Source organism: Centruroides sculpturatus, unplaced genomic scaffold, assembly GCF_000671375.1.
Source record: "Centruroides sculpturatus isolate CEXI.00-Female unplaced genomic scaffold, Cexi_2.0 scaffold312, whole genome shotgun sequence".
In the NCBI taxonomy this organism is placed as follows: Eukaryota; Metazoa; Arthropoda; class Arachnida; order Scorpiones; family Buthidae; genus Centruroides; species Centruroides sculpturatus.
This window is the reverse complement of record NW_019384497.1, coordinates 379099-392390: the sequence shown is the minus strand read 5'-3', so window position 1 is coordinate 392390 and position 13292 is coordinate 379099. Positions and strand designations below refer to the sequence as shown.

The 13292-nt window shown below is 26.9% G+C and overlaps 1 protein-coding gene across 1 annotated transcript in view; it reads right to left on the bottom strand.

Moving 5' to 3' along the window:
* LOC111621965 (dystrophin-like) overlaps window positions 1-13292 on the bottom strand; it is a 202574-nt gene that overhangs the window by 63574 nt on the left and 125708 nt on the right. Inside the window, exons 13-16 of the mRNA XM_023364220.1 lie at window positions 10581-10641; window positions 10452-10513; window positions 7951-8025; window positions 4010-4214 (exon numbers count right to left, since the gene is read on the bottom strand). Of these exons, the coding sequence (XP_023219988.1) occupies window positions 4010-4214; window positions 7951-8025; window positions 10452-10513; window positions 10581-10641 (403 nt within the window). The remainder of the gene's footprint in view (window positions 1-4009; window positions 4215-7950; window positions 8026-10451; window positions 10514-10580; window positions 10642-13292) is intronic.

The following is a 13292-nucleotide window of genomic DNA, read 5'->3' as shown; positions in this document are numbered from 1 at the left end:
ATACTTAATACTTGATTTACAAGGTAGATTGTTAAAATCATGTAAATTGAGACTGATTTCATATGAAATCATTTATATGAGAAATGAAAAAAAAAAGGAAACTTGAAACCTATTCTATTAGACAAAACAAAATGAATGAAAATGAAATTTCAAATGTCATCCTCACTTGTAGCTAATGGATATACTTTTCTGTTTTTATTTAAAAATCTCACTTTTATTACTAACATCTTCAATCCTAGTCTTTCCCCGTCTTCCAATTACAGTAATCAACTGAAGACATAATGAATGTTTGTTTTTTTATTCCTATCAATATCTTTTTTTACAATAAATTTCCTGATATTGAGTTAGGTTTAATATATAAAATATGAAGTTGTTATGTAGTAGAAAATGGTAAATCCTATTCTCTTTGAATTTATAAATTGAGAAAAGAGCTGTGACATGATTGAATCATCAAGATTTCTTGACATGTCACATATGTGCAACATGTCAAGAAAAATAGTATAAATTCATACACATTTTACTGAATAAAAAGAATAAATCAGTGTGACTTATTTTTCATTGACTAAGATTTTGATCTTTGTATCTTAAATTTCATGAAATTTCACCAATGTTTTTGTCAAAATGGATTAAAGCAGAATTTCCTTTGGCATTACAAGAAATTAAAAGTTATGATAATACAGTAAAACCTCTCTTATGTGGCCACCCATGACATTCTCCTGTAAAACTGCATTAGTTTTAATATAAATCAAAAAACAAATGCATTGTAACACATACAACTATTAACCTTAATTTTAAATCCAGAAGCTTTAATTCAACTTTGACAAACATTTTCAATCTAATAATAAATCTGCTTCAGGTCTATAAAGCCTTATAATATTCCAGAATTAGAATATTTTTATGTAATTATGGGATAAATAACTCTAGATGAAGCACAGAACAACTTTTGAAATTCAAATGCATTACTAAATTTAAATATTGTAATGTTCATATGAACTGTACATTCCTGAATTAGAATATTAAGCTTTATAGACCTGAAGCAGACCTATTATTAGATCAAAAACATTTATTAAAGTTTAATTAAAGTTTGTTGGTTTTAAAATTAACGATAATAGTGATGTGTGTTGCAGAATGATTCATTCAGAATTTGTGAGTAATTGTAACAAACTTATGTTTCTCCCAGCGAAATTATGAAAAAATTAACACACATAAATGCTTTTAGTTTACTGCTAAAACTGCTTCAGTCTTGACCAGTTTATAGAAAAGTGAAACTCCACCATGATGACCACCTCACGTACATGGCTGGATAAGTGTCCTAAAATGCTTATCCCCCATTTATGTAGAACAGGAAAACCCCATGTTCCTAAACTGAATGTATTGTTTAAAACATTTTAAATGGAACTGAGACTTATTGCTGTAGTTTCGGAACAGTTTGCTGAGATTCCTCAAATTGGTAACATTTAAATAAAATAAATCTTCATTTACACTTGACAAATTAAATTTATTTCCAAAATTTAGTAAGAAGAAAGACAATTATATATTTGTTTAATAATTTCATACAAAATCTGATTGTATTTGTAAAATATAATTATGTAAATCACCAATGATTGCTCTGTCATTGATACATAATTTACAACACTCAACAAAGAAAAATATTGATGAGCCTGATGTAAAAGCTGGTTCAACCCTTTGCAGTCCTATACCAAGCACTGCTCAACAATGTAAAATGCCATTTCCAGTTAATGTTGAGCAGTGCTCAACATCAGATTTCTTTCAGCAGATCCTATGTCGAGCAGTATTTGCTAACTACCAGTACTGCCATTTGTTGAGCTAGTAAGAAACTACTTTTATTTTTTGTAAATTTTGATTAGATGATGGTTATATATCATATTCTATGAGCTTGTTTTATAATGTAGTTCATACAAGGCTGTGGAGTTGTAGTCAGGAAAAATGTGTCAACTCCAACTCTGGCATTTTAANCAGAAATCTGATATGGCACCAAGAAGAAGAAGATATTTTTATAATAGAAAAAAATATAATTATTTTACTGTTAATTTCACTGTCACCTTATATTACTGTTACTTTATTAATCTAGCTTATTTTAAGTGCATTCAAGCTTATAGCCTTCGATTCAATATTCAAAATATGTTTTCAAATTCCATACTGTCCATTACTCTATATTTTATATTACCCAAAATTCATAAAATACTAACACTGAATCAAGATGCGTGATTTAAAAAAATATGTATCAATATTTTTCATACACAGGAATTTAACATAAGTATTTTTTTGACATTAATTTCAAGTTTTAATCAATGTTTATTAAATTGTGCAAATCAATGTTTAATTATTATTACCCAAAATTCATAAAATACTAACACTGAATCAAGATGCATGATTTAATTAAATATGTATCAATATTTTTCTTTGTAGTATTTGTGTTTAGTAGTTAAATTATTTTGACCCAATTGAATTTGAATATTATTGATTCATTCCTTTCTTATCCCCACTCTATATAAGTACTCTATTTTTCTGAATGAGCCAGACTAATTGATCAAAGTCTATACTTTTCTTTTCTGAAAAAGGGTCTGAAGTAGCAAGATCATACACTTTTTAGTTGAACTAACTTTTCTGGAAAGGTGAAATTGAAGTGCAAAAGCTGTAGAATAAAGATATGTAGATGTAGAATTTTATCGCTCTTCCTTTTTGCTTTTATTAAATATTTGTTAAAAATTAATTTTTTATACAAAAATATCAATGTAAGTTAAATATTAAAAATACTATCTATAAAAGTATTTGGGTAAATGTCTGGACTCCTTTCAGATTTCAGGTTAGGGTAACCCCCTACGAGCGAGCACCTCTGCCCCCCATAAAATGACCTGGTATTAAATTTTACTGGAGTCAGAGTTGGAGTCGAGTGTTTTTTTTACTGACTCTGCAGTCCTGACTTCATATCAGTTGCTTGAATGGCACTGTGGAAAGGTACCATTTTGAATGTCTGAGACATAAGCAATTTTCTTGAAGATTTTCAGGATTCCAGGATATTATAATATCCATAATATTATTTATAGATTAAAATTATATATAACAGTTATATTATCACATTTTTTATAATATATATGTTAAAACATGTAAATGTATACTTAATGTCATAACCATTACTTGTGTTCATAGGAAAACTGTTTTCAAATAAAAACACATTTTTTGACACTTGGACATGCATATTTAGTGAGTCCATTTAATACTTTAATACTTTTTCTGTTAAAATACAGTATTTAAATAAAACTTTTACTACCATTTCATAAATATATTGATTCCATTAGGGTATTGTTTCTGTTTATGGGTACATTCATGGGTGAATGAAACTGCACTAAATTCCATTTAGGTTGATTTTCTGGGATAAGGCAATGCAACACATGGGTAATCTGCCAAGGAGGTACTTTCTGGGAGGATTTTCTATGAGAAACTTGCTCCTTTAGGTATTAGATATGTAAAGAAAATTCAGAAAACTCCACAATGCCAGCCCATTGGTGAGGGAAAACTCGCAACCAAACTAATACAGTTTTATCCACTTGGTCACTGGTGGGCATTCCATTCAGTATGTATGGTACAGTAAATGAATCCTACTAAAATAGCTTTCATTCACTGTACATGTAATCTGTACTTCAATATTTTATTATTTAGTGTTAACATTAGCCTTGTATGAAAATTTAAATTACTGTATATTGCAAAAAATGTACTGTACAGTATTATTTGAATTTATTATTATTATTTCTTTACTTTCATAACCTGTATTAAACTTTTAGCAGGATTCAATACAGTATTCTAATTACAGTTCTGTATGTCAATTTTTTTCATAATCCCACTTGGGTGACCACCTCACTTATGTGGCCATGTAGAACTAAAGTATTCATACCAATAATGAATTGTAATTTTTTTCATTATATATAACAATATTTCAATAGTAACTCATATTATTTGTAATTGCAAATATAAAAAATTATATACTTACGTATCATAAAGGTTGAGTAACCAATTTAAACATAAATCAATACATAATGGTACATTAACCAATGAAGAATTGTCAGAAGCTAAACCTTCATATATAGTAGAAATACAAGTAATCATTTCAGGAACACTAATCAATTTGTCATTCTGTGCTCTTAATCCATGTTGATCAAATGCATTAATGATGTTGTTCAGATTTGCCAAATCCACTAAAAAAATTGAAAAACATATTTAACTCTTGTATAAAAAAGTATATGAGATTTAAAAATATATATATCAGTACATATACACACACAAAGTATAAAATCTTTTAAATGAATTAATTACTTTTATAAGAAATATGGTTTCTACAGGTTTTAAATATTTTTACTTCTAAGAAAAGAATAATTCACTTAATAAAATTTATTATATATGACAATCAAAACTTCTTCCAAAACTTCAGACTATGAGGCATTAAATATAATTAAAAATATTTTAATCTTGCTAGCGCTTTTGACGTAAATATGCACGTCATCTTCAGGCAATTCAAAATCAAATAGAGAATTCGAACCATACATTTAAATTTAAACATTAACGATATTAGTCGTTTTTTGAATATAACTATTATAAATAAGATTTAAATTTTAGAATTAAAAACATTTAAAAATGTTTAAAATTGGTAGGCATGCGTTTTAAAACAAATAAACTTCGATTGGAATGGATATTAATTATTTTGTAAACGTGAAAAACTGGCACGCGTGCACCTTAACATGCATAACATAAGAGCCAATTAGGGTGGCTATTAAGAACAAGTAAATTTCACATTTTAAATTAAAATTAAAAACCCTTTGTAAACACACATAAAATTTTTGGCACGCATGCACCTTAACATAGACAGCATAGAAACCGAACAGAATAGATCCATAAGTGCTAGTTTACATTAATATTTAAATATTAAAGACTAAAACATGGGACATAATTTAAAATACATAAAACACGTAAAAAGACGCACATAAAGAGGCCGACACGTATGCGCTTTGAGTCATGTAGGAGGTGCGGGAAAAGAATGTAAAATTATTGTTGAATTTTTAACCGCCTGTATAAATTAATCCAGATGTATTATAAATTAATCCAGACTATGAGTCTGGATTAATTTATAATACATCCTCATAGTCTGAAGTTTTGGAAGAAGTTTTGATTGAGATAACTGTTGGCGTGACATCCAACCCCAGTACTTATTATATATGAGTATATAAATGTATTACATTTTTTTTGTAGATTATCATTGCAAATTCAATAAAATTGACTATCCTAATATTTTTAAAATATAGAAATGATTACTACTTTATCTATAAGGATCATCCTGAAAGTTTTATTAATTTCATCAATGTACTTCTTTTAAATGATACCTACCAAAAACTTCACTAATATTTCTACTATTATAGTATTTTTAGTCAAATTGTTTTACAAAAAAATTCTAACTAAAGCTCAATTTCTATTGCTATATATCACAATATGGACTTTTACTAAGGAGTTCAACTGTTCAAACCATAAAACTATTCAACAAATAGTTTTATTGTCTTCACTCCTAGCTAAAAGTGTTTTGTTATATATAAACCCAATAAAGTTTTTTAATATCATCTAAAAATAAAAATACAAAAAACCTGTGTAAATCAGAATTGCACAATACCAAATTATTTTTTCCATTTTGAACAGGTTTTAGTAGTTTTTCTTTTTTATCTTTAAACGTTTGATAGTAAAATATAGTAACTATATGATATTTATCTTGTGTAGTTTAGTTTTTTTTTATAGTAAAATCACTTTACATAAATAAAAAAAATTTATTATGCTTAATCCAAATTAACCCAAAGTGATTCCAACTAAAGATGAAAGTATGTGATTAAAAACCTAGTATAAGTTGTAAGAAACAATGAGAACTTTTTGCAAATACTTCTTGGATATGATCCTTTATGAGCTCACATGGCAATGAACAACCAATTTGAGTACCAAAAACTAGTACCTTGCTCTGCCATTGGAAATTATACTCATATTACAGTAATACAAGAATTCAATGCTATAATGAAATTTTGATAATTGTTAGATTGAGATCATCATCAACTTCATAAATTATATAGTATGCATAACACTGATCTCTGAAAAGACAAGACAATGGAAATGCAACATACCTTTCTGATTAAATGAAAAAGATAAATTTGTTCAGACTACAGATCAAAAAAAGCTGCAATGTCCTATTAGTATCATTAGATTAGGCAACATACATGTAAGAGTATTCTGCAGTTCAGATAAGCTGCCCATTTTTATGGCATCATGGTATCATACCAAGGATAACTTATAGATATTTGTAGTAATCTGCACTTAGTAAGTTCAAATGAGAGATACAATATTGTATTTCTAGACTTCACAGCACAAATAGTAGCTGTGAAAATGCAAGTGCATTTATAGCACAATGTCACTATAAATGATGTCTTTCCTGAATAATAAATAAATAAAACCTACTTACTCGAGCCTCTAACCCATGGGTGGCCAACAGTTTTTGCCCCCGGGCTGAATTGGAAAGAAAACTTTTTTCACAAGCCAAACCAGAGGCTGCCCTAGGAAGATTTTGAGGTGGTGCGAGATCTCATTGTGGTGTTACCCCATAGAGATTAAACTGTACATAGAGATTACAGATACATTTTTTCACATTATCATGCTATATCAACATCCTGTGCTGTACTTAAGAAATTTGTCATGGAGGGTTAACTCTAAACGCACAGTTGTTTTTTTCTTTTTTTCCTCAGAATTTTCATTGAGCTATTCGGACTTGAGTGGCTAATATTGAAAGATTAATCGTGGGCCACATAAATTCATTAGATGGGCCGAATCTGGCCCGCAGGCCATATGTTGGCCATGCCTGCTCTAACCGATGTGAAGAAATACATTAAAATAAAAAAATTTGAAGAAACAAATGTTTTCCAAACATGTTCCGTGTCCTTCCTCAGGTAAAACAACTGGATTCCCTATTCTAAACCACCGTTGCGCAATTTTAAAAAGAACAAAATTCGAACAATGATTTGATTGTGCGATGTCCACTGCGCATGCGTTGTATCTGTCGTGTCCCCATCATTCAGAATCGCATTTACTCTTCTCATACGTATATGATGCACTATTTTTACTATGACCATTACATAGTATATCATATATGTATGAGAAGAGTAAATGCGATTCTGAATGATGGGGACACGACAGATACAATGCATGCGCAGTGGACATCGCACAATCGAATCATTGTTCAATTTTTTTTCTTTTTAAAATTGTGTAATGGTGTTTTAGAATAGGGAATCCAGCTGTTTTACCTGAGGAAGGACATGGAAAGTGTTTGGAAAACGTTTTTATTCAAAGTTGTTTATTTTAGTGTATTTCTTCACACTGGTTAGAGGCTCGAGTAAGTAGGTTTTATTTATTTATTATACACATCCCGATGTGCATGATCTTTTCTGAATGTTTTGTTTCTGATTTTTTTTTCTTCTGTTCCAACAATACTGCATATTTTAATTTACATTCTCATAGTGTGTGTGTGCTTAATTGTTCAGAGACAAATAATAATAAAAAGTAACCTAATACTGAAAATAGAAAAGAAGTATTAACTGGAAATAAAAAATTAACCAACTTGCAGTCCTGATGTGTATAATTGTATACATGAATCTTACTGTTAGCCAATATAGTTAAATAGGAGAAATATGGTAGAGTTTATTCAATACAATATACAATATAACATATTTTAAAATAATTTTCTTTCAAAATAAATAATTTTTGAAAGAGTAATTCATTCAGAATTCACAAACTAAAAACTTTTAATGTATATTTAGAAACTAAATTCATTCTTTATGAATTTAATTTCTAAGTACATTTCTATGAAAAATTTTATTATGCTAATAAGAAAACCATTTTAATAAAATTACTTACAGCAAAGTCTTTTTTGAACAGTGCGAAGTTTCATGGCTGTCCTGTAGGCTGAATATCTTACATCGTTCAATTCAGCTGTAAAAATTAATCCATAATGAAATCATTATATTCTGTAAAAATACAATTTTAATATACTTTACCAATACAAATTTAATAGCATATACAGTGCATTTAAAATTTTATAATTTAATCAATCTAAATGTAATAATGAATAAATTTGTATAAAATTTCAAAATATATCTGTGTTTATTTACTTATATTAACAGTAATTTCATTTTGTTATTAGTGATGGTTTTACCACTATACATTATAGACAATTATTTAGGAGCACCTGTTTGTCATTAAAAAAATTAACAAGGAATAAACAAATAATTTTACCATCTTCCTAACAGCTGTCTAATGAGTCACTTATTATTACTTGTTTGTAATACATATGCACTGCTTGTATTTATCAAGGTGATGGGTAGATTTCAAATAAATGAAAATCAGCTTATCTTAAATTAAAACATGCAGAGAAACTGATTCTAAAACTAGCACTGCTTATAATTAAAAACAAGAGTGTAGAATTAAAGAAATCAATAGCTACATGTTATGTAGCAATTGATTTCTTTAATTCTAAAATGTCATCTAATGAAAAAGACACTACTGACTTAATAAAAATTTTTGTGTACATTCAATTTTAAAACTACAGTAGTCATAGAATTATAGATACTAAACTTATAAATTTAGCCATAGAATTTTGAGTATCTCTAAACAAAGAAAAGAAAATTTATGTTCATTACATTTTGTTTTATATTTACAACATTCTTAGAATAATAATAATAATAATAATAATAATAATACTGTTAAAATTCTTCTGTAAAAATGACACATGTACCAATGGTGTAACTTAATATAATCTTTTTCAAGATGCTTTNTTTTCTGGAGGTTATATGCATAAAAATATGATACATAAAATGAAATTTTTAAACAAATTTTTCTATTAAAACTGAAAAAAGGTCATATTGCAACAAAAATAGTAGTTGAATTTTGATAATTTAAAGTGAGATTAATAACAAGTATGTATGTGTATATATATATACATTTTGTTTTATATTTACAACATTCTTAGAATAATAATAATAATAATAATACTGTTAAAATTCTTCTGTAAAAATGACACATGTACCAATGGTGTAACTTAATATAATCTTTTTCAAGATGCTTTCAATGATAATTTGAAATGTCCATTATGTCATTATATCTTTACAGATAATGACAACTATACTAGAAAGTTTCTTTTCATATCAAATGTAAAATATCATTGACTATATACACATTAAAGATTTTAAAATTATAACAAAATAATTTTAAAATCTTCTATATTCTATTTGAAAGTAAAATGTTATTCTATAATTTAAATAAGAAACTTTTTTAGTTAAACAAAAGTATACTTTACTTGCAAATTTTAAAGTTATGCTTTAACATTGCTAAAAATTATAATAAATGTTAAAATAAATTATTATAAGGTGCTTTTGATTTCAGAAATGTTAATCAATAAATATGATATTATAGTAAAAAGTATTTTAAACTATCTGTATATTTTAAATATGGCTGATGAGGGTCTTGTGTACCGAAATGCATACCAGTAATAAAGTTGCTTTCTGATGATAGAAGAGTCATTTTGATATTACCAGTAGCAGTATGATAAGTCTCTGTTATCTCTACTATAGTATTTGAGATATTAGTACAGTAGAGCGTCGTTTATCCGAAACATCCGTTATCCGAAAGCATTCCAGTCGGCAAATTTAAATTTTCGCTAGTGCTGTGGCGCTGCAATCTTCGGCTATTTCTCGGGCTACTCAAATATTTTACGTTTTTGATACTAAATTAACATCTGAAGTATAATTTTTTATTGTTTTTATATTTTTCAATAAATTTATTTTGTTTGTACAAAATAAAAAAATAATTTTTAATGATACAATAGTCTTCGTTAGGCTTAACATCGACAAAAATTCAATGCGAAGCGACATGCAACCAAGAGAAATTTCAACATGGGATAAATTAATATATTTTTTCGTACATGATTCGTTATCCGAACCACCCCAGTCCCCAATTGATTCGGATAAATGACGCTCTACTGTAATTATAAAATTTACCTAAACAGATTAAACAAATATTTTTATTGAAACTAAGTTATTAATTATTTTGTTTATTTTATTGCTTAAATCAATAACTTGCTTCAAAAGGTTTCAAATTTTAAATAGTAAGTGAATGAATACAGGTTCAAAAAATAATTTAATCAGGTCATAATATTCTAATTTTAATATAAATTCAATAAATCAATTATATGATATTTATTATCACTATAATATAATCTTTTAAGAATAATTAAAATAGCACAGTATCCTAAGATTATATTCCATGAAATATATATTATATGTTTGTATGTAAATTTATTTTATATTATTATTGTAATAAATTATATATTTAATAAAATTAGATGTATCTTAATAATTTACCTAAAGAATCCATTAGCTCAATCATTTTAGGATGGTCCCAATGTGTTGTTTCTGTCAAATGGCTGTTAAAAAATTTAATTAATATATTTACTAGAAATTAAGTAATATAAACTATTTTATGATACTTACTTAACATAATAAGGCACTTTATTTCCAGCGACAGCTCTTTCCCAAGGATGTTCTACTGATACTAGAAATAAAATATTAAACTCTAATAAACTAAAGATATGAAATGTATTTTTAATTAATATGAAGAGCATATATTAATTTTAAGTTTTCATTTAATTATTACTTATAATTATAAATTTTAATATTTTATAATTATATGCAAAAAACAGCATATAAAGTGATATGAATAAAATATTAGTATTAGTAAAATATTAAATGTTACTGAACTGTTTATGAATTAAAGTGGTCTATTACAACTGTTAGAAAATTCACTCTAAATTATACTTTACATGGTAGTGATTAATTTGCCAGTACAGAGATTGTAGGTACTGCAGAAAATTAACTAAAGGTTAAAAATAAAATTTTGTGTCCAATTTAATAATCTTAAAGTTTAAGAAACTAATTTCATTAAATGAATGTTTATCAATTAGAACATCATCTCTGGGTAAAACATACAAACATTAGTATTATAAATATTTTGATTGAAAAATCACTATTAATATGGTTAAAATTTTAACAAATTATTACCATTTAAGTCATACTAAATCAAACTATAAAAAAACATTAAATAAAAATAATAGAATCTATAAAACTCATAATTGTTAGGAATTGGGTTCTAAGACAAGTTTTGTACTAAATACTAACATTAATCACTACTAAAATATAAGTTGTAGATATTATGTGTCTTTAATTGTGATTAAATTTTCTTTCTGCATTCATTAATCATCACATGAAAATTGCATTGTGCAATAAATGTTTGAATAAATCTAGATCATTGTGATAAAAAAAACTGGATCTAATTATTTCTTGCATACACGACTGAACAGAGGCAAAAATCCTTTCTTAATATTGTTCAAGAAAGACAAAAACTGACTATGCAGAGACAGTTAGAAAAGTAATAATGGGACAACATAAAAAATATATACAATATTTTTTCTGTAAATAACCAATGGGTTATCTATGTTTAAAAGACTATTTGTAAGGATGTGGATTATATATTAATTTTAATTATAATTACAAGCATTATAGGATTCACAGTGGAGGCTGGTTAAGTAAAGGTTTTGTTTTTGTTCTAATAATTTTCTGGAGGTTATATGCATAAAAATATGATACATAAAATGAAATTTTTAAACAAATTTTTCTATTAAAACTGAAAAAAGGTCATATTGCAACAAAAATAGTAGTTGAATTTTGATAATTTAAAGTGAGATTAATAACAAGTATGTATGTGTATATATATATACATTGCAGTGTAAATGATATATATATATATATATATATACTACATATCATTTACACTGCACTTAAATTATGTAAAAATAGATATTTGCAAGTCAAATCACTTTACTGATTAATACTAAAAATACATATTGGATGTCAAGCATGTATTAAAAAATAATATTAGATTAACTAGACATGCAAATAAAAACAGACAATAACTTTCCTGTACATCAGCTGAATGATAGTTGTACAAAGACAATAACTTACAAGACACTTTTTTAACACACATTTGATGTCAAAATATATTTGATATAATAGCTATTTATTCAAATTTTGGCTTAATGCATCAAGATGAATGAGATCTCCTTTATTATTTTTGAAATTGAAAAACTAGCAAATTTCTATGATAAGAATTTGATCATCATAATTAAATTATCAAAATAATAAATTCTAAAAAATTTTTTTCTTTAAAAAAATCTTTTAAGAAATAACAAGTGAAATTCACTTTTTTAAAACCGATTTCGATAGAATTAAAAACAGAGATGGACTAGAAACCTATTTAGTATTTCTCAGTTTATTTTTCTTTTTCCTTTTTCATCCATATATATTTCACTTATCAGCCTCATCAATGGACGTTACAATCTTACATTGCCAATACTTTTATACTGTATCAAGCTATCCCAGCATGCATCAACACATGCGCCGGTATTTAAATTAATACAATTTACATATCCTTTGATACAATAATGTTCTATAACACATCTTTTTACAAGATTTTTTACTTTGTACAATATTTTAATATTATTCCGGTCAATAATACAGTTTGTTATACTGCAGCATTGTTGCCACGGGGATTCGGTTCTGTTTAGTCAGATTGCTGTCTCATGCTCTTTCAGTCTCACTTCAAGTTTTCTTCCTGTTTCTCCAATATAATATTTCTGTTCTGTACATGTACACGTCAGCCTATATACGCTCCTGCTACTTCTAAAGGATTCTTTGATTGTTTCTCATTTACTTTGTTAATTAATCGAAGAATCCTTTAGAAGTAGCAGGAGGCGTATATAGACTGACGTGTACATGTACAGAACAGAAATATTATATTGGAGAAACAGGAAGAAAACTTGAAGTGAGACTGAAAGAGCATGAGACAGCAATCCGACTAAACAGAACCGAATCCCCGTGGCAACAATGCTGCAGTATAACAAACTGTATTATTGACCGGAATAATATTAAAATATTGTACAAAGTAAAAAATCTTGTAAAAAGACGTGTTATAGAACATTATTGTATCAAAGGATATGTAAATTGTATTAATTTAAATACCGGCGCATGTGTTGATGCATGCTGGGATAGCTTGATACAGTATAAAAGTATTGGCAATGTAAGATTGTAACGTCCATTGATGAGGCTGATAAGTGAAATATATATGGATGAAAAAGGAAAAAGAAAAAT